Genomic DNA, 25,199 nt, shown 5'->3' on the forward strand with positions numbered 1-25,199 from the left:
GGGTGAGGGGCCCAGGTTCAGACCCAAGCTCCCCTCCCCCAGGTTCTTCGGCTCCCGCCCCAGGGACAGAAGCTCCTTGGCAGTCATTCTGCTCAAGATGGTTCTCCTCCACCTGTGCCTCACAGAGCCCCTCCCCAGAGCCACCCATCCTTGGAACCTAGGACTGGTGTCCCACAGAAGTGGGGATGGGGACCGTAGGGGTGGGGGCAGGGCCTCGGCTCAGAATTCTCAAGTCAGAATGTTCTAGCTCTTGTCATATGGTGGCCAGGAGGGGCTAGAACACTGTGTATAGGGCTGGGCCTCGGTGAACACAGGGCCAGCCAAGAGACAATTACAAGTTGGGGCACAGAGGGCCACAGTGGCTCCAGGTGCACAGTTGGTACACCATGGGGCACGGTGGGTGCGGGCCCAGACACACAGTGGGCACAGCTGCATACATGTGAAGGCCAGTCAGATGAAGGCCTGGACATGGGGTGGGCTCCTAGGAAATGTAAGCTATTAGACCAGGTGGGCAGTTCCACTCCATTTCTCAGATGGGCAGAGGGACAGAGAGGGGCGGGGCCTGCCTAGACCACCAGCCTAGGCCCAGACCTGCCCTGCCTCCACAGAGGACGGACCTGGGCAGCCGGCTGGGGCATTGCTCACTGCCGAAGGCCTGCACCTAGAGGTCCTGACCTGGCCCTGGGTCAGGCCCTCCTCCATCCCCCCAGCCGTGAGCTCTGGGCCTCCTCCCTCCGTCCTCCAGGCCGAGTCCTTTCAGGCCTCAGTCTTTCTGCCCATGAAACAGGTCTGTGGAGAATGCAGCTGTAGGCTTGTCCTCTGAAGCTGCGTGTTTTCACAAAGGTTAAAAATAGTGCTTACAGTTGGCCGTGGGGTGTGAAGCGGTGTGACCTGGGGCCAAGGCTAGCGCTGTGCTGTGTCTGCACCTTCCGACTCGGCACTGGGCACGGCCTGACTCAGCCAGGTCTCAGGCCCTCAGGGCCCCTCCCCCTTCCCTAGATGCTACCTCAGTTACAAAAGGAGACAGATGTCTCTGACACTGCTGCTCACCACACACCATGGCCCAGGAAGGTAGCAGGGCCCAGGAGTCTGTGAGCTGAATGCACATCACACACACACACTAAACACTATTGACTTCACTAATCTCTGGCCCCAAGAACTGCCTTTGGGGTGTTGCCCCCCAACACACACACAACAGAGATGCTAGATCCTGTGCAGTCCTTGAGCTGAGCTGGGCTGGGCCTGGGAGGGCTGGGAAGGCTGGAGGGAGGCCCTGGGAGCCGCCTCCACCCTGCGCTGTCTAACCAGTGAGCCGTCCCCTACCTCCTGCAGAAGAGGGACACAATCCCCTTTTCAGGACTGGGTTTCTGTAAATGACCGACCTGAGGTGTCCTGGGGGAGGGAGCAGAGCCAGCTGAAGGGTGTAGCCCACGAAGGAAGGCCAGAGAAGGCAGTCTGGAGAGAGGAGAAGGCCCTTCCCACCAGGGAAGCAAACACCCCTCCAGCAATAGAAACGCTCACTGTGAGTGCCTGCGTTCTCCCGGGCAGCGCTGAGCACACAGAGCCCAGCCCCACAGCAACTCCATGAGCCTGGCACTATCGTCCTTATGTTACAAATGAGGACATCAAGGCACAGAGAGGAGAAAGAATTCCCAGAGCTCTCAGCTCTAGTGAACAGCAGTAGAGCCAGAATCTGCAGCCAGGCCACCAGGCTTTGGACCCACACTTCTGAATCTATGATACGACCGCTGGTGCCATGCCCAATGCCGTGGGGCACGGACCCTGCTGGAGGGAAGCCAACACCCCTCTCCTCCGAGAGCTGCAGCCCACCTAGGTGGGTGTCCTCATGACGGCTCCTCCTCCCTGTAGCTCGGCAAGTGGCCCAGGCCTGGGAGGGGACATTTTCCCTGTTGGCACCATAAACCGGGCATTGCTGAGTGGGAGCCTGGGGGACCAGGCTGCGTCCATATGTGGAATTCTTGTGTGGCCAAAGCCCACTCCACTGTACCCCTCTGAGGGGAGGGGCAGCAAGCAGGGCAGCTAGAGAAGCTCTCAGGCAAGGGGCCCTTTTGCCCAGCCCCCAGGAATCAAGCAGGAACATTGCCCCCTGTACCCCCCCCAACATGTTTTTAAATAGTCTCTCACCAGGAAGAAGGGCATCCAATTCTATTTCTGATTCTAGAAAGTGAGGAGGGCCAACACGTTGCCATGGCAACCTGAGAGCCCCTCCCCCAGGCTGAGCCCATTCCCCAGGCTGAGGGCTCTCTGGGACAGAGGGGCCGAGAGGGAACTCAAAGGAGCTCAGTCTCAGGGCGAGGCCACACACAGTCCCCTCCGTGAGGGCAGGTCCCGGCACTGCCTCCTCTCATACCGCACCTGACCCCGACCTGTCAGGTTTGGGGGGAGGCTCCCAGCCTCTGTGGAGAGGGTGAGGCTTCCAGAGATGGGGAGAGTCAGTCACTCTGAGGGACTCTTGTTTCCTGTGAATCAGGCCAGAACCCCCCACCTAGGAGGGCCCGAGGATGGTGAGCAGGACATCATCAAGGGAAGGGGCACAGAAGGCTCCGTTCCACTGGGAGCTCCCTGCCCAGTCAAGTCTCCTGCACCTGCTTCTCCAGTGCAGACAGATTCGGGCTCCACGGTGGCCCCAGGAGACAGCTCCATCAAGTCCCTGACCCCATGCTCCTCCAGTCCATCTGCCTGCTCCTCCTGTGCCTTGGGAAGACTCTGGACATCTCCAAAAGTCTAGGATCAGGAGGAGTCTAAAAGGAAATAAACAAAAAACAACAAATATAAAGCAGAGCCCTGGCTGGTGTTGCTCAGTGGACTGAGTGCTGGCCCGTGAACTGAAAGGTCGCTGAGTCCATGCCCAGTCAGGGTACATGCCTGGGTTGCAGGTCAGGTCCCCAGGTGGGGGCGTGCAAGAGGCAACTGATTGACATATCCCTTGCACATCGATGTTTCTCTCCTCTCTTTCTCCCTCACTTCCCCTCTCTCTAAAGATAAATAAATTAAAAAAAAAAAAACCACAGAAGGAGGCTGAAGAGGCTCCCAGTGCAGCCAGTCACTTGCTAATGGAGTGAACGGCAGGCCGGTTCCCCAGAGGTTCGCCCCTGTGGATTATCCCGGGGCCCACTCACCAGAGGCTACAGATGGGCAGCATTTAGATCTGGATTTAGATCTGGGGCGGGCGTGGTGGGGGGCACTCCAGGTAGGAGCACAGCCCAGGCAAAGGCTGGCTCCGGAAAAGACCGGAAAGGATCATTTTTGCCAGCCCTTGCTGGGCGCTGATGGGAAACCAAGGCCCCAAGGAGCGGGGAAGTGCGCTCGGTCTTCCAGCCCCATACCCAGCGCTCTGTCTGCGTCTCTGTCTTCAGACCCTCCTCCTCGGGGCTCTCTGCGTGACCTGCAAGCCCTGACCCCCTGCTCCCCTGAAGTCTCCTGGCCAGGGTGCCCCCATTCCATGTTAAAGGAACTGGCATCTCCTTCTCCCAGGCCCCTGCCTGACCCTAAAGGAAGACGCCAGGGTGCAGAGAACCCCAGTCCTCCGGGAGCCAACAGTGGAGTGAGGGGTGGTAGCCCGCTCCTACTCTGGGCTGTGGAAGGTGGAGCCCAAGAATGCCAAGAGGATGCAGCTTTTAAGCTCTAAGGCGTAGAGAAATTTAAATAACAGATGTTTAAACAATCTTCTCTGCAAGCCTCGGCGCAGTGACCCCTCTGCTGCGATGTGTTACAGCTTAAAAATAGCCCACAATGAACTGCTCGGAGCTCCAATTGACTCAGGCTTACGTAACTCTGCGTGAAAGCTGGCCAGCCGCACCAGCCGGCGGGGAGGGCAACTGCACAGCCACCCTGACTGCTGCCACTGCCGCCATAGGGGCTGGGGTGGGCTCCGCACCCTCCCTGGCGCTGTCCCTGTCCAGCAGCCAGCAGAGGCACGGCAGAGGCAGTGCTGCCAGAAGCACACATGGCCCCACGACTGCTGAGAAGAGACCTCCAACCCTGCCTGCAGAGGGGATGGGAGCGGAGCTGCCCTCCCTCGGGGTCCCCAAGGGACTGAGGCCCCAGGCAGGAGCCCATGAGCGCAGGGCGACCGGGACTTCCCAAAGGATCCCTTCCCTCCTTTGAAGGGGGCACCTTCAGCTTGGGGGATCATGTCAGCAGGACTGACATGTGGCTGAACCTGTCACTACCATGGAGCCCAGGGGCGGAGCTGACTGTGGCTGACACTAAGGGTCCTCGGTCCAGGCTGCACAGGTGCAGCTGTGGCATGAGTGAGGGTGCTGGCTTCACAGCTGATGGAACTCTGTGATCCGGCCCACCAGCCACATTCGGTCCCCTGCCTCCCCCTCCCAGATCCCAAGTGCCCAGTCCAAGGCCGACCACAAGTGTGCAGGTGGCTCAACTATCGTAACAACTAGCAGAGAGGAGGGAGCGGAGGAGGCCCTGGCATCGGAAGCCCCTCTGCCGCTGCCCATGCTCAGCCCTAGGGATTCAGCAACTACCTCCAGTTCTCCCCTCCCAAGCTCAAGCCTAACCCCTGAGCTCCTATGGAGAAACAATGCAATGGGTGACGCCAATGCCAAGGCCTCCTGCCATCTTCCCAGCACAGGGCGGGCTGCCAGGCCCTTCAGTGCCTCTGCTTCCCTTCTGAAGTCAGGGCTGCCAGATGGGTGGAGGAGGGGGCATGGGTCTCCTAGAAGGACAGAAGATGGCCCTGGGCTCCTCATCCTGCTCAGTGAGGGGAAAGCCTGCTCTTGCTGCCTCCCTTTCCAGGGCAGCCCAACAGTCCCGGCTAGGCCTGGAACGAACATCCTGTGACCCTGGCAGAGGATGCCCAGGGCACTGAATGAATGGAGAGCCAGGTGCAGAGGCCATGGGGAAGCTCAGGAGCAGAGCCACTCTTCCTCGTGGAGGCTGGGGTTGCGAGTCTGTGTGGGATAAACGGGCAGGGACAGGGGTTCAGGAGACACAGTCATTTCTGAGAGTGTCCGAGGGTGTCAGCAGGGGTTGGCTGGGATTCAGGTGCCACACCTCCAGGCTGAGTGGGGTCAGGCAGGCTCTGCCACCTGCTGGATATCTGCTGCCTACCTTTGGGTCAAGGACTCCTGCCAAGAGAAGACCAAGTCCCTGCAGGCCATGTTCCAGGTCACCATCCTTAGACATGAAGAGCCTACCAGGGGGCCATAGCAGCCAGAGGCTCTCCTGGCATCTCTGCAAAATACCCACTGGAACAAACCCCAAAAGAATGAGGCTCAGAGGGCCCCACTGTGCCGGAGGGGGAGCCCCAGGGGCGCTTCACCCAGTCGTTCCCGCTCCTCCCGGCTGGTGTAGCCCCACCTCTGGGCTGGAGGGGCTCACACATGGGAACCATGTTTTCCCCCGGGCCTGTGGGTGGAGGCTCAGTGCTCAGCTGCCAATTCCTGGCCCCAAGCCCTCACAGCAGCACCCGAGCCCTGACCCCAGCACTGGACAGTGCTGCTCTCTCCTACAGGAGAAGGGACTGAATTTACGGAATGGTATTAGGCTCGGACTTGGGACCTCCTGGGCTGCATGAGGAAGTCACTGATGAAGCCCTTGTCCAGGAAGGTCCCAGGGTCTGAAGTGGGACTATATGTGGAGCCTTCCGGCGTGACCCCCCCAAAGAGGATGTGTATCCCTGGGAAATTCTCTGAAGGTCTGGGCCTGAGGCATAAGGGGAATTTCAGACCAGGCCCCCCATCAAAGCAGATCAGGGTGCTCCCAGCATGCCTCCGGGTTCCAGAAAACACTGCCACCGGGGAGCACTCAGGAGGCTGTGGGTCATCTGACGCCTCCTCAGCCCCACCTCTCACCCTGGCCTCCCTCCAGCCTTTACTGACACCTGCCTGTCCCCAGCCCCACTGAGGCAGAGGTGCTGGCACCTCTCCACCACTCGTGGCGGTCTCCCAAGGCCCTGGGAGAAAGCTCTGCCATGCCACCCACCATAGCTGCCCAAGGGCAAGCTTCCCCTTGCATGCGCCACTCATCGTACCTGAGACACTGTTCTGGCCACCCAGCGGGAGGGCAGCCCAGCCTTCACAAGCCCTGGAAGTTGCTCAGAGTCTCCCAGCCCATCTGGGGGCCGAAAAAACAACCCTCCCTTCCTCACCTCCCTGGTGGCACAGGCAGGAATTTAAAACCCTGACGCAGCTCCAGCTCCTCACACTCCAGGGGGACTTGGAGGATGGCAGCATGGGGGGGGGGGGCGGGTACAGCTATGCCATGATCCAGGAGCCCAAGCACTAGCCTCACTGGGGTCCCTCCCTCAGCATCCTGACCCAGGAAACCTAACACCCCTCAGAGTTCCCTTCCATCTTCCTTTCCTGGGACCTCTCTCCTTGCCAAGCCCCCCTCCCAGCCAGTGGGGAGCCCTTCTGAGTGAGTCCCTCTGTGATGAACACATGAGCCAGTGGTCCATGAGCTGCAGAGGTTCAGTGGGTAAGAAGCCTCAGTCCAGCTTCACAGAAGCCCTGGGGCCTGCTCCTTTCTCCCCACGCAAGGCTTGGTGTCCTGGGTGACCCTCGATCCCCAGGACAAGGTCAGGGCACAAGGATGGGAAGTCAGAGGGACTGAGACAGTCCTTTGCAACCGGTATGGATAGGGACCACAGCTGGAAGGCTGTTCCCTGAGACATTCCACTGACCTCTCTCCCAGCCTCAGGGGCAACACAGGGGTTTCCCCCACCCCTCAGAGCCCAGGGTCTCTGGCTGAGCAGGGAAGGAAGGCGACAAGCTCTCCCGTACCTGCATGGAGTGGGTAGCACAGGTGCAATGGTGAGCAGGCAGAACATCCACCTCCACCCATCTCCAGCTCATGGGCCCCTAATCTCTGGACCCCGGCACTTGAGCAGAAGACTCCCCTTTTAAGCTTTGTCTGCCTGTCCTCATGGTCCTTAGGCTCCCTGGTTGGGCCTCCCACTGGCCCAAGGTGGTTGAGTGGACAGCAATGTGGGTGGAGAGCATTGGGCAGCTCCAGTTCCAAGGAGACCCCCCACTCGGCTTACTTGGGTCCCATGAGACAGGGCAGAGCTGGGGACTCACAGGAGAGGGAACGTGCTCCCTTTAGGGTAAACTGGGGTCCCACAAACTGGCAGGATGGGGACAGCAGGGGTCCTGAACAAGAGAGCAGAACCGCTATGATGTACCATATGTCCTGGGCTCACCGCCCCCTCAGCATCGAGGGCCTGGCAAGGGCTAGTACGAGGAGGAAGCTGTTCTCCCTCTCTGGTGGAGCCTGGCCTTCGAGAGGCTCATATGGAGTGGCCTTGACGAGTATGAGTAGCCTGGGCAGTCAGCACCTCGAAGCTGGTACCGAAGAGTGCGGCGCCAAGGCCTTGCTGCCGGCTCATAGCTCTCAAGGCTGCAGGGATAATGCTGGCAGGTGTGGCGAAGGGGAGTGTCCCTGCCCCGACAGTGTGCCTGCGGTGGGGTGGGAGCTGCAGGCAGAGCAGGGAGCCCCAGAGAGGGACAAGAGCCCAGGGAAGGGGACCGAAGACTGGGCGACTGGAGAAGCCACCCTGGCTGGTACAGTCCTGGGTCCCCAGCCACCCTCTTGGTTCTGTCCAAAAGTCCCAGGCCCCGTACCCTGCGCCTGGGGCTTGCCCGCCTTCCCGCTCCCTGCAGCCTCCTCTCCGACCACAAACCTTTCTGGCCTCAGGGTTTCTCTTCCAACTCTGCTGCGGGCACAGCTCCCACCTGACAGGGTCTCAGCAAAAATGTCACCTCCAGGGGGCTTCCCTCACCTCTATATTTAACTTTCTATCCAGTGCTGTCCCCTATTCTCCTAATGCCACTGATCTTTTATTTTCATAACATTTACCACAATTCGTGCTTAAATAGTCACTTGTTTATTTACTGGTTCATGGGCGGGTGGCTGGTCATGGCTGAGTCCCTGTGCCCAGCAGGCCAGGCACCCGGCAGCTCCATAAGTATTCATTACATCAAGGGTCACCCTCACTGGCTCCCTCTGTGAAGTGAGGGGTCAATGTGCCTTGTTCCCCTCCCACAGCCTTGTGGGTAAGGGTAAGGGACAGGGCAGAGTGCAGGTCGGGCCACCCCTTGGTGTGGCATAGCCCAGAGGTTAACTCCCAGGAGTAGCTCTGCAGGTCCAGCCCCTTGGGGCCTGCCTATGGCTGAGGTCACGTGGGCCTTGGTGGCTCTGAGAGGGGCCGAGGCCGCCCAGGGCTCCTGTGCACAGGCGGGGACAGTGACTGTTCTGGGGGCACGTTTGCGTCCTTGGGGGCATCAAGGCCCAGGTTCACGTAGGCCACGGACAGCTGCACGTAGTGGTCCCCACACAGAGCCGCCACCACTTGCTCGACTTCTCTTGCTAGCGTTCCAAAGGTGGGTCGCATCGCAGGGTCCGCTGTCCAGCAGCGCAGCATCACCGCGTACCTGTGCCGGGAGGAGAAGGTCAGCGTCAGAGACCCAGAGATTCTGGGCTGCCCACCCGGTTAACCCCCTGGTGGGCAACAGAGGGAGGACAGGTGCCAGGACCTAATGCCTAGCATCACCCGATGGGGGGCAGCTCTTCTTTTCGTTGTGATTGCTACGCCAGTCCTGCCTTCCCACCCTGGTGAAGGTCAAAGTGCCTTGGGGGATAAGAGCTTGGGCCCTGTGTCCTCGTGCTTGGGCTGATTAGGGGCAAGTTCCTTAACTGCCCTGCACCTCTGGACCCTCCTCTGACCCCGCAGCCGTTGGGACGCAAGCTGACAGGAGGCCGGTGAAGGGCCTAGCCCATAAGCTATCATGGCCGTCATCACACACCTCGTAGGGAAGACGCTCAGGTCCGGAGACTCAGATATGAAAAGCCCGGAGACAAGGACGTGTGAGGCAGTGCCACTTGTGCCCTCATTCCCAAGCGGGGTTTCTCTGGTTTGCCTGGTGGCACCTAACACTTGCCCCTTTAGCTTGGGAATGTCACCCCTGCCTTCAGTGATCCTTTAAGTCCCCTACAAATCACACCTCACATAATTCTCAGACGCTCTGAGGTTGGTCCTGTTACCATCCCAACTTTTCAAATGAGGAAACTGGGGCCCAGAGAGGTGATGGGACTTACCCTGGGACAATGGGGTGCTCCCCAACCCAGATCCCCCCATTCTCCCACCACCACCCCGCTGACCGCTTAGCCCCAGGAAAGGCCCTTTCTAGGACCTGCCCCAGGCGGAAGAGAACTGCCTCTCTCAAACCAAGCTCACAGACGCTTCAGGGACAGCTGTGACCAGTGCCTGCTTAACGTCTGGGACAAAGACCGGGCCCCTTGATCTTAGTTCCATAACCACAAAGGGCCGTCACCTCCAGTGGCCCCTGTGGGGTGGGCTGCAGCCTCTGTTGCATCGCCCTCACGGCCCAGCTTCTCTGCCTGCCCAGTCCTGCCTCCCAATAACCCCGCACCCACGGAACTCTCCACCTCAGAGACTGTTTCAGAAGCCTCGCCTGGAGGCAGGTAGGCAGTGAAGTTAACTTTCCTCCCTGCAAACCAGATGCATCCGCATCGTGAATAACGGAGAGCAGACTCGGGCAGGCGGGGCTGTGCAGGGGGGTTGCGCATCCCCCCCTGCAGCGCAGCAGGAGACAGGACCCGTGACCTGACTCTTCTGTCCTAACCACAGAGACCTGGGCACTGCTGAGGCACTCACTGCTTGAGAAGATGAACTGCGGCACCAAACCCACCCTACAGGCAGCGAGGACAACACAGCTGTCACCATGCCTCTGAGAATGGGAAATCTGAAACTGGATCCCGTGAAAAAAACATCTGATCTGGAGATGTAGAGGGGGCTAGTGTGGGAGCTAATGGAAGCTTTCCTTGAGATTAAGTGAGTGGAAAAGATGGAAAACAGCCCCCCTTGGCAGGGGAGGGGGAGAGGACTGCTGAGAAATCAAATCACTGGCCTCAACCCAGACTCTGAGATGGGAATGCTGTTACCATGGCGACCATCACATCTTCCCAGCACCCAGCCCTGAATAGGGGCAAAACCAATCCATAGATGAGGAAACTAAGGCCCAGAGAGGGTCCCTTTCCAGGTCAACCAAAGGATCAGTCGGAAAGCGAGGCAAGAACTTGGTCTCCCACCCCCCACCCCCGCCCCGCGTCTCCGGGGCCCAGCTCCCCCCCCATCAGCTCCTGCACACACTCACAGAGAATTTGGGCAATACTCAGGCTGGGGCAGGCGACGACCCTGGGCCAGGAAGTGAGGGAGGTCAAAAGGATCGACGTGAGGGTACGGAGGGGCCCCTCGTGTCAGCAGCTCCCACAGCAGCACACCAAATGACCACTGTGGGAGGGGGAGGAGGAACTTGATCGTCACCCCGAATCCGGGGGCAGGTGGGCCTCCCAGGTCTTCCACCTCCCAGACCCCTCTTGCTGCAAATGGAGGCTCCGCCCCCAATCACAGCCTGTTCCTCACCACCTCACAAGCAGCTTCCCCAGCCCTCCTCCCACCACCGGAACCGGTCCAGAGTTGGGGCTGGGCAGGGCCTGCCATGGCGAGGAACCAGTGAGTTCACAGCCTCCTCCTGCCCAAGAGGTGGGTGACTGGGCAGTGGCGGCTGCCCAGCTTGGAGAGTCCCTGGGCGTGGCTCCTCATCCAGAGCTAGAGGGGCAAGGCCAAGTGTTCTCCCAGGACACGAGGCCATGTAGGCGCTGGGGCAGTGGGGCCTTACCACGTCGGACTTGCTGGTGAACCTGTAGGTCTGCAGACTCTCCAGTGCCATCCATTTGACAGGCAGGCGAGCATGACGGTGCTGTTGGACACTGTAGTATTCCTTGTCCAGGACACCTCGGGCCAGGCCAAAGTCAGCCACCTTGACTGTAAAAGACTCATCCAGCCTGGGAGAGGGGAATCACACCCAGGATTGGCCCCCAGCAGGCCCTGAATCCACCTGTCCCAGGTATTGACAGGGTTTCAGAGCCACGGAGTCCCCTGTAAGCCTGACCTGGGCAGGCAAGAAAACTGAGGCCAGAGAGAGGAGCACACTGGAGCGGGGAATCTCCCCTGCGGTGCCTTTAAGGCAGCTATAGACACTGGCACCCTGGCCCCTCCCTTCACCCCAACTGCCCTGGCCCCTCACATGCAGTTCCGAGCAGCCAGGTCCCTGTGTACAAACTTCTGCTCCGCCAGGTACTCCATGCCGCGGGCCACTTGCAGGCCGAAGCTGATGAGGTCCTTCACGGTGGGGTTCTGGGGGCACAGGTGGGTCAGTAGGAAAGGGCAGGGCAGCTCCACTGCCAGCGGCTGCCCGAGCCTCCCAACCCAGGGCCCGCTGAGCACTGACCCGCTGGGGCGAGCGGATGAACCGGAGCAGGTCCCCGTGGCGCATGTAGGGCAGCAGCACATGGGGCAGTCCTTCGGGCGGCAGCACGATTCCAATGAGGGCCAGCACATTTGGGTGGTGCAGACCGCGCATGAGCAGCCCCTCTCGCAGGAAGGCCTCCACCTCCTGCAGCTCCGTGATGCCTGCGGAGCAGCTGGAGTCAGGCCCGCGGCAGGGAGGCCCTGCACAAGGGTCAGATGGGGAAATGGAGGAGAAGGGTCTCCCGCTCGAGGTCACTCAGCGAGATGGTAGCCAGCGGGGGTGAGGACCTGCCCAGCTTTCCGCCCCACTCACGACTCAGTGACTTGACGGCACAGTGAATTCGAGTCTGGGTCTCGTCTGTGTATTCTCCGTGGTAGACAACCCCGAAGTGGCCTGGCAAAGGGAGATAGTGAGGGAGGCCCCAGCGCCCAGCACCCGGACCACACCCTCTACTTCGACAACCAGACCCCCGGGGCACTGCCGGGCCGATCCAAAGCTAGAAACAATCAGGAGCTGTGTGATGGCAGAGGCTGCGGCCTCCCCAGCCCGCCTGGGCTGCACCCGAGCCCAAAGAAGACAGAACGAATCCTCACTTCACAGACGAGCAGCTGGAGGCTCAGAGAGGTTACTGGGGATGCCCAAGGTCACAGAAGTTGGTGAGAGGGCCAGAGTAGGAGGTTGGTGACAGCCCTGCCTGGCTGTCCTGTGAGCCCGTGTCATCTCGGGACCCCATCTCTGCCCCAGCCCTGCCTGGCCTGGCCTCCTCACCTTTGCCAATGACTCGATCACTGTGGGTGACCACCCGCTCGTGGGGAATCAGCACATCCTTGACTTCGGCCAGGAGCTCAGAGTCCAGATCCCCAAGCTGAATGGACTTTGTCCGAAGCAGCGGGACACGGGCCCCATCCCCGCTGTCTGAGAAGGACTCGCTGTGGCCCCAGGGGGTGGAATCCAGACCACCCGCGGAAGGTGCTGCTGTGGAGGTGGGAGAGTGAGCGACTTGCAGAGCAGAGGACTCGGCCTCAGCTTCAGGCGCCTTTGTCTCACCAGGGCTGTATCGGTGACAGGAGCCAGGCTGGAGCAGGGGCAGAGGCGTGGCTCTGGCGATTTGGTCCGAGGATGCCGGGCCGTGCAGGTTTGGAGAAATGACTGCGGGAAGAAGGCCCCAGTAGACCGCCTCTCTAAGCTCCTAGAGGCCGACTGCTACCCAGAAAGTGTGGGCCGACCCCCAAGGCCTGGGCAGAAAGAGGATACAGGGACTTGGAGACACCACTGTTTGGGGATCGAGGCTGAGTCAGGATGAGTGTGGAGACCTCACCCAGCTGCTTCCTCCGCCGGTAGCTGAAGACAAGTGCAGCGGCCAACACAACCACAAGCAGGGCCAGGGCCAGGAGGATACCGAGGACTGTTCTCCGTGGGACACCTTCTGAGCTTGGCCGCACCACTCTGCCCAGGATGTGACATTCACCATCCACGCAGACCTGGGGGCAGGTGGCAGCTCAGGGCCAGCCTGCGGACCCCCACCCATGTCTCCTGTGAAGAGCCAGTCAAGCTGCTTACCTGCAGTGGGGTGCCGTCCTTGCCCAGTGGCAGGGAGGGGGGCAGGGGACAAATGACCACATCCCCTCGGAGCTCATGCTGGCAGCTCTTACCACCCACGGTCACGTTCACGTCCACACAGTCAGCCACAGCTCCTAGCCCAATGTACTGCAGAGACAGTCATGAGGACTGGCCGGTGCCCCCGTCGCCCCCGGGCAGGCTTCAGCTCTAACCTTCCATGCGCCCCCCCCCATCCCCACACTTACCTCGAACTTAATGGCATGCTCCTCAGGCTTCAGTGGGGCCAGGTCAGTGCTGGGCGGGTGGGGCGGGGGCAGGAAGCGAAAGCCAGGCAGTGTGAAGCCGGCAGCTCCATCCCCCCGGGCACTCAGGTTCCCTGTCACCCACCCCTGGGGGCCTCGGACCACGTATTCGGGCAGGCGGCACCGATGCTTCTCCGGCAGCTGCCCCTCACACTGCTGGGGCCCATCAAGAGTGGTTAGCCAGGCCCCCCCCCCCCGCCCCCGTCTCCTTGGCCCAGCACAGGGTGGGGCAGGGACTCAGGGGACTGGCCCGACCTCCCTCCCTCCTGGTCAGTGCCCACCTGGCGGCTACCAGGGCCCACTCACCCTGTTCTCCACCACCTTAAGCCCATCATGGAATGACAGCACTAGGCGCCACACTGAAGTCAGGTGCTGGCCACGGATGGTGACGTGGGAGCCGCTGTGAAGAAGAGCAGGGTGGTGGGCTTAGGGTGCTCTCTGAGGGTGGCTCCCTCATTCCTAGGAGAACAGGGTGGAGAGAGGTAGCACGTACGTGTAGCCACAGTGGGGGCTGATGCCCAGCACAATGGGGTTTTCCCGGTAGTCAAAGGTCCAGGAGCCAGGCACCTCGGCACCCCCCACCTGCAGGCGGACGGGAACGCTCGCCGAGGCTGCACTGGGCGGCGTGGTACATAAAAGCTGCCCCTCGCTGACGCTGTAGAACAGAGAGACGAGGTTCAGGGTCACGACCCAGGTGACACTTAGGCCCACTTCCTCCAGGGGTCTGACAATCTCTTCCAGTTCCTCTGTTGGTCATCTCCCCACTGCCCATACTCCACAGGTCTGTGTCTTTACACAGGCTGGTTCCAGGGAGACCCCCCAAGAAGGCAGGGAGGGGATAGACTCCCCTCATCCCTGGCCGAAGGAAGGCAGTGGGTTGTGGTTGTCTCTCTTGCCATTCCCACACCACCTCAGGACTAGAGGGGACAAGAGACCCTTCTTCCCAGACCTGACCATGTGACTGACCCCCCCTCCCTCTGCTCTGACAGTGATCCAAGTCCTACCTGGTGAGGGCTCCCCTGGTGGGGCCCTTGGACCTCCCATCCCCTTGCCAGCCAGCAGTTACCTTTCCAGAAGACACTCCGTCCCGTTGACCAGCACGGCCCGGCTGGTGCCTGTGGACAGGCCCTGGCCTTTAAGGGTGAGGTGGGTGCCCCCTGCCCGTGGGCCAAAGAGGGGTTGTACTTCTTTCAGCACTGGCTCCTAAGAGGGTATGGAGGTAGCTTAGCTTAGTGTAGGACACCCTCCACTCCAAGCCCTTGCCTCCCCATATTACCCACTGGCCAAGGGCACAGACAAGACAAGGTTGTCTCACCACGAAAGAGAAGCCTTGCAGCAAGGAGGTGCCTTCTATCCGGAAGTACTTGCCCGGTGGCATGTTGGTGACAGTGAGGCTAATGTTGGCAGGCCCAGCTGACTGTGTGCCCAAGGGTTCCAGCTCACACTCAAGCTCTTCTATGAAGCCCTTCCGGGACACTGGGCTAGAGCACCGGGGAACTCAAGGTCAGCCGGGGCTCACACAGGCCTAGTTGCATGCCCACCACAAATCATAGGTCTCCTCTGAGCCTGAAGGTGGCCTCTCTCCTGGGCGGCCTCCAGGGCAGGGGCCAGCCTTGCCCAGTCCATGACTCAGGGGACAGGTAAGGCATATGCAGGCTCAAGAAGGGACAGAGACATGGCTGCATACATGAAGCAGCCAGAGCCGCTGCAGCTTGCCGCATGCCTCCTTGCCCCCGATAAGCAGAGGATAGAATCTCACAGGCAAGGAACAGCTTGGTTGCCCCCATCAGGGATGGGAAGGGCAGGGAACAGTTGTACCTGAAGTTTGAGCTGTCCTTGGGCAGCAGCCGGCAGGGACTTTGGCCCACGGTGACCTGATGGGTGCCCTCAGGCACCAGACCATCAGGGCGCAGGTAGAAGTTGGAGCCACACAAGGTCAGCCTCGTGCTGCCCCCTCGGGGTCCACTGGGCGGACAGAACTAGAGAGGGAGCAGATGGCCTTTGTGGGCCAGGACTCCCAGCCCCATCTGCTTCCCCCAAACTCTTCTGCCATCCCCCTGGCCTGCCTCACACTCCATTCATTCTAAGTAACTTGCTAGTCCTCACTCAAGCACTTTTTTTGCCTCCAAAACTTTGCATGGGCCATCTCCTCTGCCAAGGATGCCTTCCTTGAGGACATTGCAGGCCTGAAGAAGATCGTGGCCAACACCTGCTGTTCCCCACCCCAGGCCCAGCCTGTGTCAACCTCACTTGTGCCAACCTCACCTGTGCCCAGCCAGGGAGGCCATACCTCAGTAAGCTCAGGAGCACAATGGTCCTGCTGCCAGGAGGCAGGACATTCCTTCTGCCGGCCACAGAAGTCTCCACACCAGCCACAGCCCATGAAATGCTGCGCCCGCAGGCAACGCCCACAGGTGAGGAAGTGGCGGCAGCCTGGGCCCTGGATAGGTACCTGGAAGACCTTGGAATGGCAGAAGGTGGCTGGAGATGGCTGGGGTCCTAGGCCCTGTAGACCCCCCCAGTACTATTCTAGATCAGGGTGGTAAGACCTATGTGCCAATGCCTCCCAGGATTAGACGGCCCCAGGCCCTGCCCCTGCCCACCTTACCTGGTCCCCAGAAGCAAAGAACAGGTGGTTCCCAAGGCGACTGACATTCCGCTGCACGGGCTGCTTATTGTTGCTCAGTGAGAAGTTGGACACGTACAGCAGGTAGTTGAGAGACCTGGCCAGCTCCACCTGGGACAGGTGAGCTGTGAGCAAAATGGTGATGGGGACGGGGACCCGAGGACAAAGGGCTGTGGAGACGAGGGACCTACCTGCAGGATGCGCCCATCAGTGGTGCCCATGTGGGCCACTGTGACATTGTCGAGGCGCGTCACGTGCAGCGCAGTGACCTGCACCGGCCCTAACAGCCCGTTGAACAGGTCCACCCGTAAGAGGCTGCTGCTGACCCGCAGAGGGAAGTGGTAGCAGCTGGTGTTGGGGCTGAGGGACGCCAGGCCAGGCTGGGGAAAACCAGGGAAGGGGTCAGGGCTCATCCCGCACTGTGACCCCTTGGGGCCTCTGTCCGCGACCGCAGCAGCCTGAACTCCCACCCCGCACCAGGCCTGCTGGCTCCCGCATCCCCCCCCGCCCCACAGTGGGGCTCTCAGAGGGAGCAGGGCCAGAGCAGGCCAGCTCCCCCTCCGCCTCGCCCTACCCCACCACGTCCACTCCGATGATGAGTTACTGAGCCTTACAGACCCAACCCCATTCTGTCACCACAACCACTCACCACCCCCATTTTACAGATAAGGAAACAGGCTCAGAGAGGTTCGGTCGCTTGTCAAAGGCTGTAAAGCCCCTTGTGGAGGGGGGGGCCAGATCTGCCGCCTGAGCTCTTGACTAGAATCCTCTCCTGCCCCCTGCTGGTTCTGCTCTGCACTTCAGCAAACACTGTCCCGTCTCAGGGCTTCAGTTTCTCCACCAGCACAAGGGGCCTGAACTCTAAGGTTAATTTATCAGCACAGGGTTGGTAACAGGGTCCTTCTCCCTGAGACTCCAGAGGTCTTCCTGCACCTCCAGTGGCTACCAGTGCCTCCTACAGGGTACAAAAGGACAAACCGAGGTTCGAAGGCCTGGGTGCCAGGCTAGGCCCCAGGGTTGGGAGACGCTAATCTCCCCCTTGCTTTTAACAGGAGGGTGTTTGGGGGCTGCACTCAGTGCCCCAAAGAAGGACTGTGGAAGCTTCTGGAAATCAGGAAGCCAGGGTGTGAATGCAAGGTATCAGATGGAGCTGGGTGCAAAGTGCTGGCAGGTCTCAGTAGACCCGCCTCACCAGCTCCAAGGGCAGCGCTCAGGGCTGCAGCCCCTGGGGCCTGCATCAGACCAAGTCTGCGTAACCTAATCATCAGATCCCAGCACCAATCAGGAGCCGCGGGGTAAAAGCAGGTGCAGAGTTGGGCCCCCAAACCCACACACTCTGGGTCTGTGGCCTGGGTAGGCGGGGACTGGGACTCTGTCCTCACTTGAGGAAGGAAAGGGGCCTATTCCTAGGCGGAAGCCAGCCAGGTGTTTTCAGCATGACTCAGGGACAGGTGGGGCTGAGGGGCGGAAGAGGCCCTACTCCAGTCAGGGTCACGCCCTTGCCTGCTTGCCCTGGGTTCCAGAGTCCTAGCTCTGGCCTCCCAGGCTCGTTGAGGGCCCGTAGCTCCTGAAAGCACTTTAGTGTTCAGTGCCCCACAGAGGAGGGCAACTGCCCCAGCCAGACTCAAACTCTACCGGGACCCCTGGAGAGTGGGGAGCAGCTCTGCACCACTCGGGCTTCCTGAAGCCAGCCGCAATGAGCACACAGCGGATGTTGCCCTGCAGGGTGCGTGCCCGGTCAAGCACAGTACAAGCTGGCTCACACACTTCCCAGGGGCTGGGCCAACCTGTGGGCAGGGCTGGAGCTTAGTCTTCCTAGAGCCTGGCACTACCAAGTCTTGCTTGGTGTCTATTGACCCACTGACCACTGGCCAAGTTGGGGAGAGGTTCTGACTCCCCAGAGGGAAGAAGAAGAGGACAGGCAGGGCTGCCAGGCCCAGACGAGGGAGCCCCAGCCCCGGGGCCTCCTCAACTGAGATGGCCTCAACTGAGGGAGGGAGGCTGAAGACGCCCCCAACCTCATGCGTACAACTTCTCCCACCTCTGGGCCATCATCAAGAGCGGGAAAGGAACTGATGGCAGACATCACGGCAGGGCCATGGCCACAGGACAGCCAAAGACTGAGACTGGTGCCTGTGGGTCAGCTCGCTGAAAGGCCACTCACCCAGTGCCACTCATCCCATCCCCTCGGTTTAGTTTCTTGTAATCTAAGGTAAGACTGTTTCAGTGGCTTCACGAAATCAGTTTCGGTTTTGTCCTCAGCATTTTAAGGAATATCCTGTTTGTCTCCGCTCCAGCTTTCTGACACCACGGCCTGGGAGAACCAGGGTAGGGTCTGCTGGAAGGAGCCCCCAGGTCAGTGTGGGCTGGGAGACCTCCTGCCTGGGGTGAGAAGGGAGACTGGAACTGGACCCCAACTACTGCAGAAAAAAGTCTGGGACTCCCGTGCGGTGAATCAGTTCCAACCGGGCTTTACTCATTCCCAGATGTTCACAGTTGTTTGCACAAGATTGGGGTGAGCCTCCTGGAATCTACTAGAACTAAGCCACCTTCCCACCATGTCCCGGGGCCTCCTCAACTGCCCCACAGAGAACGACTAGTCAGGGATGAGTGGGTCCATAAAACCCAAGCTGCACAAACTCCTTGGCCGGCCCCTACCCCTGCTGGGCCCAGGAAGCTCCCCAGAACAGGGGCGGGAGCATTCTCCGCAACTGCTGCCTCCTCCTCTTTGGGCAGCAGAGCAAAACGAGTGCCCCCATAGAGAAAATGAAACTGTCTGAGGGGAGGGAGGCATAAGGGAATTAAATGGTACTGGGCAAAAAAATACAATGAAGATTAAATTCGGAAAAAAAAAAAAAGGAACTGTGTTCATGAGCAGCTGTGAGTCTGCATGAATCCATGAGCATCTGCGGGCGTGGGGGGCTGTTCTTCCGTGTCTGCCCTGAGGGTGTGTGCAGTGGGCAGATAGTGGGGGATGCCCATCATTCCACCCGGAGTTTGGCAGTGTGCCTGGTGGAGAGACAGTTATGATGCAATCCAGTTCTCACATAACCAGAGAAACTGCCTAAAAAATCAGAGGTCATGATAGGTCTGAGGGTGAGAGAGCAAAATGGGCTAGCAACCCGGGCGGGTCTGGCTGGGAGATGAGCCTCCCTGTGGCCTTGGTTTGGCTGACACCCCTCACCCTCCCTGCAGCGGCACTAAAGACACTAAAGAACCGGGTGGAAGAGAAAACCTCTCTCTTGCCCTCCCAGGCTCCCCAGCTCCCAGACGCTCTCGGTGGTGGGAGGAAAGCAGCCTGGATTCAGCCTCGTGCACACTGCTCACAGATGAGGTTCCCTTTTCCAGCTTACCGGGTTGGGGCACAAACTGGGGGCCTGGAAGAAGTCGAGGTCTCTCCGGAGGCCTGGGTGCACGGGCGGCTCACAGCAGCGTTCCTCGCCGTCCTCGATGAGTTTGTTCACCAGATCGACGGGGAAGGCACAGACGACAGATTTGGGACTGCCGCCCGGGCTGCTGTCTCTGATGGCCACGAAGACCCCAAAGAGCACTTCCTGGCCCTCAGCTACGCTCAGCTCAGCGGCCAGCCGGCTGCCCACAGGAGCTGTGTGTGCTGCCCGCAGTACTGGATATGGCTGCCCAGCCCCAGAAGCCCCGCGTCGCCGGCGTTTAGGCTCAAAATGGCAATCCAGAACCAGCTCACGGTAGTTGCCCATATCGGTGTCGACTGCGCTGAGGCGGGCCAGGCGCGTGTGCAGGGTGCCAGAAGCAGCGGCCAAGCTAGCCAGCTGCACGGTCAGGAAATAGACGAAGGCTCCCGAGTGGAAGCTGTACACGTACTCGATGCGGTAGGAAGGGAGGTACCGGGGCAGCACCGACAGCGCCTCAAAGTCTGGTGCGAATCCTGATGCGTCCGCCTTGAGGCGCCGGATGGACACTGAGTGTGGGCTGAAGCTCGAGGCTACCTCCGCGTCCAGAGAAGATGCCACATAGAGGTAAGCAGCGTGGCCCTGCTCAACCACGGTCACGAGGGTGCCCAGAGGGCTGGCCACGCAGTCGGGGCAGTCTTCAGGCCGGTTGTGGCGCGTGGAGAAGAGGCAGGCTGGTGGTGCCAAGTGCAGGGTGGTTCCGTTGGACTCTAGCTCATGCTGGAAGCAGCGGCCGTGCAGGCTTGAGCCACAGCTGATCAGGGCCGGCAGTCCTGGTTCCAGCACCAGCACCTGTGTGTCTGTGTCCCCCGGCGGGCCGTGGGGGCCCGGGCCGCAGGCTGCACACGTTTGGCAGTCAGGGTCCCCAGCAGGTCCTGTGGTCAGGCTCTCAAGGAACTGCAGGTCTGGCCCAAGCATGTACAAGCGATTGCGCGTGGCCACGAACACCGCACTTCCATCCTCGCCCCCATCATAGGTCGCCAGGGCCTGTACTGGCCCGCCAGCCGAGAAGCTGGGCACCGTGTACCTCACGCCAAAGTCACGGGAGGCAGCGTAGGGGATGCTCGGGCACTGACAGGACCTGCCAGCCTCAGGCACCGCCGGCGGCAGCAGCAAGAGCAGCAGAAACAGGGGAGACTGCAAGTGCGGTGGCAGGAGCTCCATTGAGGCCCAGCTGGGGCCCCACGGGGATTCCCACAGGCCAAAAGCCTGGATGGGAGCAGACTCGAGGGCTGGGACCAGCGTCCAGCGCGGGTCTTGGGAGCCCTGGGCAGCGGACCCCACCTGGAGCTCCTGTGATGCTCCCCTCTCCTCCCCGGCCCTCGGTCTGAGCCCCTGGCGCAGACGGATACACACCGCCGGCAGGAACTGGAGAGGCCGACTCACCTGCTCGCAGTACGAGCTGCCGCTCCCAGCAGTCTCTCAGAGCAAAGTCGAGGGACAGGACCGGGACGGCGGGTGGGGCCAGGGTTTGGGGCGGAGCGGTGGGAGGGGCCTGTTGACGGCTTGGCCAGGACAGCCCTCCAGTCTTTCCCGGCCCTGGGATGTCCTACCCCTCCTCCTTGAGTGTCTTTCTCTCAGTGGCCTGGGGCTGGGTGTGCTTGGAGTGGCCTGGAGAGAAGTAGGTGGGCCTGAACCATCCCGTCCAGGCCCCCACGACGCAATGGGCCGAGGTGAGGCGGGAGCGGGGCTGCCCCAGTGCCAGGGAGGGTTCGAAGATGGCCTGGCTCACTTCCTCTCTCCGTGCCTTTTCACAGCAACATCCTCAATGATGGTTCCCGGGGCTGGGAAATCCACTGTGTGGGGAAGAGACCGGGAAATGTGCACCGGACCAGAGAGGAGAGGTGAGGGGACCCCGGGAGTGACACCATCCTCTGTGGGCAGGGGCCATTTCTTCCATGGGCTTGCCCTAGCCTGTCAGCTACAGGATGGCGTCAGAGGAAGGTGTGTTGCACCTTGACCACCTTTGGACGGGAGGGGTTATAAGATGGGGCCAGCCCACCTTACAGGAAGGCCCAGCCCATGTTCTGGTCCCCCCACCGCTGCCTCAGGATGTGGAAGCCGTGGGATGGGGATGGAAAGCACAAGGCTGGCCTTCCTCTCTGGCCCTGCTCCAACGCCCCTGATGTGGGGAAGCATGGGCACTTCTAACCTGCCCCGTAAGCCTTGCTGGGCCTCAAGTCTCTCCCTCTCTGAAATGAGGATGTAGTTCTGAGGAGGTGATGGCCCAGAGCTCTCTCTCCAGGATGGGACGCGGGGCTGGGGGCTAGGGGGAGGGGAGGCAACCTGCATCTGCTCTCGCCATCTCTCACCTGGGCCTCCACAGCTGTCCCTCGGTAACTGGCATGGGTGAAAAAGGAAACTCATACTAAACCTGACAAGCTCAGGGAGCCAGCAGGGTGGGGCCTACAGACTGAGAGGCCGAGTTTGGTCTGGATATAAACACCCCTGACGACAGTGGGTCATGGTGGGTAGTCACAGCCTAGGCCTGCAGCTTCCCTGACAAAGGCCAATCTCAACCGATCCTGCCTGTTGTCTCTGTGTATCAAAGATTCCGTGGGTACACCCACAGCACCGAGCACGAGACCACAGAGCCCCTCGTCGTGACTTTGTACCCCAAATACCACCTCTGTGTGCTGTACATGTTAGTTATCCTGTACCCGCCAATGCGAAAGAAGTTTGTGTCAGCCCTGCCTGGTGTGGCTCAGTGGATTGAGTGCCAGCCTGTAAACCAAAGGGCTGCCGGTTCGACTCCCAGTCAGGGCACATGCCTGGGTTGCGGGCCAGGTCCCAGGTTGGGGGCGTGCAAAAGGCAACCACACATCAATGTTTCTCCCCCTCTCTTTCTCTCACCCTTCCCCTCCCTCTAAAAGTAAAGTAATTTTTAAAAAGTTTATCTCGCCCTGGCTGGTGTAGCTCAGTGGACTGAGCGCGGGCTGCGAACCAAAGGGTGGCCAGTTCGATTCCCAGTCAGGGCACATGCCTGGGTTGCAGGCCAAGTCCCCCAGTGGGGGGCCACGTGAGAGGCAACCACACATTGATGTTTCTCTCCTTCTCTTTCTTCCTCCCTTCCTCTCTAAAAATAAATAAAATATTTTTAAAAATAAAAAATAAGTTTATCTCTCAGTTTTACTATTTAACTAACCCCAGAGGTTCTCGCCACTGTTGCTTTCTCCTTAATCTCCCACCGACAAAGGCCATGTAACCCTCCCCACAACTTCTCATTTGATTCGAAATGTACAAAACTGTTGTTCTACTCTCCCCTTTCATTCAGGGTGGAGGGGGATGAAGGGGGAGAATAGAACAACTGTAATGGCATAATCAATAAAATTTTTATAAAAAAGAAATGTACAAAACAAGCTGAAAAACTGCCATTTACTGGGATATCTTTTCAGTCCATTGAGATTTTGCTGCCCAGCAATTGTCATCAGTTTGGCTCCAATAAACTCATAAAAATTCTCTGCAGGCATCAACCCTGGTCCCCGCCACACTGAAGAGGGGCTCTGGGGGACATTTTCAACCTGACGACCCCCCAGCCAGATGGGTCTGGGCCCTGGAGGGAGGGGAAGCGTCACAGGGTGGCCTTGGCCCGAGGACTTGCGAATCATGGGTCCCTGGACTCTGAAGAATAAGGGGAGCAGGAGGGAGAGGAGGCCGCAGCCCAACAGGGTCCGGCCTGTCCCTAGAAGCTGTATCTCCTCTACCCCCACCCAGCCCATACTCCTTCCACCTCCTCCAGGAGCACCCTTTCCCCTTCTTCTTGCAGCTTAGGTGGCACCTCCTCCAGGAAGCCTTCCTAGTGCAGGCAGGGTCAGGTCCATTTCGGGGTGTCTCAGACCTCATGCTACATCCACCTCAGTTTAGTGCATCCTGGATACCTGACTCACACCCCGCCCCCTGCCCCCCCCCGCCCCCCAGTGCCAGACTCCCCTTTCCCTCAAGGCTGGGCACCTGGTGACATGCTGGGAGGATTCAGTGCCGGAGGTATAAAAGGCACTCCCTTCTCTGACCAGAATTGGCCCGGAAATGAATAAACAAATGTGGAAAATCATGGCATGGTTCCAGTGCTCCACAGTCAACATGTCTAAAGATAGTCATGAGGGCAAGACCAAAAGGAAACATTCTCCGCCTGCAGCAGAGACGGGGGATTCCCGTGACCTGCGTCCTGCCCCGGGACACTGGGGAGCCCTCCTGATCACCCTGTCCACCCCTTTTGGGGGGGTGAGGTGCAGCAATTAACAATTAGTTCTCTGCTGCCACCATGTGGCCAAACTGTTGGCTGCCCCCAGGTCCGTGTTTCCTCGCAGGCAGCCTGTGGTGTTGGCGGAAGTGTCCACAGGAGGGTCCCCCACTTTTTCCCTCTGTGCCCCCACCCCTTCTGCTTGCTCTGAGGAAGGAGAGGCAGGCAAGCCCTGTGGGGGAAGTCAGCTAATGGGGCCTTGCAATGCCCGGTACAGGTCTCCACCAAGGTGAACTCACACAGCCTGGCCCATACTTGACTTACGACCTGCCCAACTGCGCCTCATCGGTCACCTTGAAGGAGTGTTAGCCACCTCGCCTTCTTTGGGCTCTCACTCCCCTCTGACAGATAGGCCGGGGAACCAGTGCCAGCCTCTTTCTCCAACCCAGAAAGATCATCTTAGCAGCAGCAGGGGACCTCTCTATGCACAGGAGAATCCCATCACTGCAACTTGAACACATTCAGTGGCTCCCCCCTGCCAAGCTCACCGGGAGTCTGAGAACCCAAGGCCTTGAAGATTCCTCCCGCTTCACTGTCAACCAGTCATATCAGATTCTTTTTCAGGTCCTTCCCGTGGCGATGCCGGATCCTCCACTAGGAACACCCTCCCTGTCTGTCTGTGGTCCCTTCCTTGATCCAGATTAGCCCTACACTCCCAGGTGCCTACTCTCCCAGACACACACACCCATCTAACTGTGACCGCCCCTTCTCACACCCACCGGGAACATGCGCTGAATTGTAGGGAAGCTGAGAGCCCTCCAGGGATCAGGAGGGCCAATGGGAGCACCTCGCTGCTGACCCCTGGCCAGAACACCAATAGGACTTGGCGACAGCTGGCCTGGCAGCACCCTGGCCGCAGAGGCAGTGGTTTGGAGCCTTGTCCAGGATCAAGGAGAAGAACAGAAGCAGGAAACAGAAGGAAAAGAAGCCCAGGGTGTGCACACAGGGTGAGCGGCGCCCACCAAGCCTCTGGCTGCTCAGGTAGGCTTTGGGGGTCTAGGCAGAGGACCTACTGCCACACCCATTCAAGTGTACCCAGGGTGGGGCCAAGGGCAGGGGCTATGCTGCTGTTTCCTGGGACAGTATGTGGAACCATTCCAGGGCACGCTTGTCCCAGGCCACCCACATGGGTGTGTTCTGTAACGTGGGTTAGTCTTAGTGGCACAGTATCTTCGCCTAGCTCTCAGAGACTGCATGAGCATGACTTGTCCTATAGTCTGAAGCCCAGTCAGTGGACGCTGTCCCCTGATAAAGGCCCGGGTGTCCCTCACTCCCTCTGCTAATGAGATGGTTAAGTTGCAGGAGAATCGGGAGATCCCCCCTAGCAGCAAGGTACAGGCTTTCTGCACTGTGCCTTGAGATTGGCCCAAAGAGGGTCTCAGGACAGAGTGATCGAGGCTGGGACATCACTGCTGAGCCTCCTGGGGCTCCCAGTTGTACCAGGGCTCAGACTCTCCCCAGGTGACAGTCCCCATCTTACTCAGCTCTGTCCCTGCCAAGCAACCCATTGAGCAGAGCCACGGCCAGGGCTTCCAGGGTGGTTGGGCAGTCCTTTGGGGCACATGGATGCGGGACCCACCTAGGAGTGAGAAGGGAGGGACCAGGACCTCGGACTGAGTATGGGAATGGGCTATAGGGGGCACAGCCAGTGGGGTGCAAGAGAAACCTTTACATGTGGCAGGACTTCAGCTGAATGAAAACAGCTCAACCCAGGGCCCACCTCTGAGC

General features: G+C 59.8%; 1 protein-coding gene across 6 annotated transcripts; it reads right to left on the reverse strand.

Annotated features, from left to right (window-relative positions):
- Positions 1–7,864: 7,864 nt before the first annotated feature.
- MST1R (macrophage stimulating 1 receptor) lies at positions 7,865–20,641 on the reverse strand. 6 transcript variants are annotated; one of them, XM_037128599.2, is made up of 20 exons: positions 19,157–20,641; positions 15,995–16,183; positions 15,786–15,914; positions 15,468–15,638; positions 14,996–15,156; positions 14,493–14,658; positions 14,244–14,380; positions 13,671–13,832; positions 13,484–13,577; positions 13,121–13,330; positions 12,876–13,022; positions 12,634–12,796; positions 12,363–12,464; positions 12,084–12,290; positions 11,628–11,708; positions 11,295–11,476; positions 11,091–11,200; positions 10,683–10,848; positions 10,158–10,294; positions 7,865–8,414 (listed from the first exon to the last, which is right to left on the reverse strand). In XM_037128599.2, exons 1-20 carry the CDS (start codon positions 20,393–20,395, stop codon positions 8,159–8,161), a joined length of 4,209 nt encoding a protein of 1,402 aa, XP_036984494.2. In that variant the 5' UTR covers positions 20,396–20,641; the 3' UTR covers positions 7,865–8,158. The 6 variants fall into 6 exon arrangements, with proteins under 6 accessions (XP_036984494.2, XP_053525534.1, XP_053525533.1 ...); XM_053669559.1 differs by having other exon boundaries at positions 12,084–12,287; positions 13,121–13,333; XM_053669558.1 differs by having other exon boundaries at positions 13,121–13,333.
- Positions 20,642–25,199: the final 4,558 nt, after the last annotated feature.

The sequence above is a fragment of the Artibeus jamaicensis genome, unplaced genomic scaffold (assembly GCF_021234435.1).
Source record: "Artibeus jamaicensis isolate MK-2021 breed Jamaican fruit bat unplaced genomic scaffold, CSHL_Jam_final contig_519, whole genome shotgun sequence".
In the NCBI taxonomy this organism is placed as follows: Eukaryota; Metazoa; Chordata; class Mammalia; order Chiroptera; family Phyllostomidae; genus Artibeus; species Artibeus jamaicensis.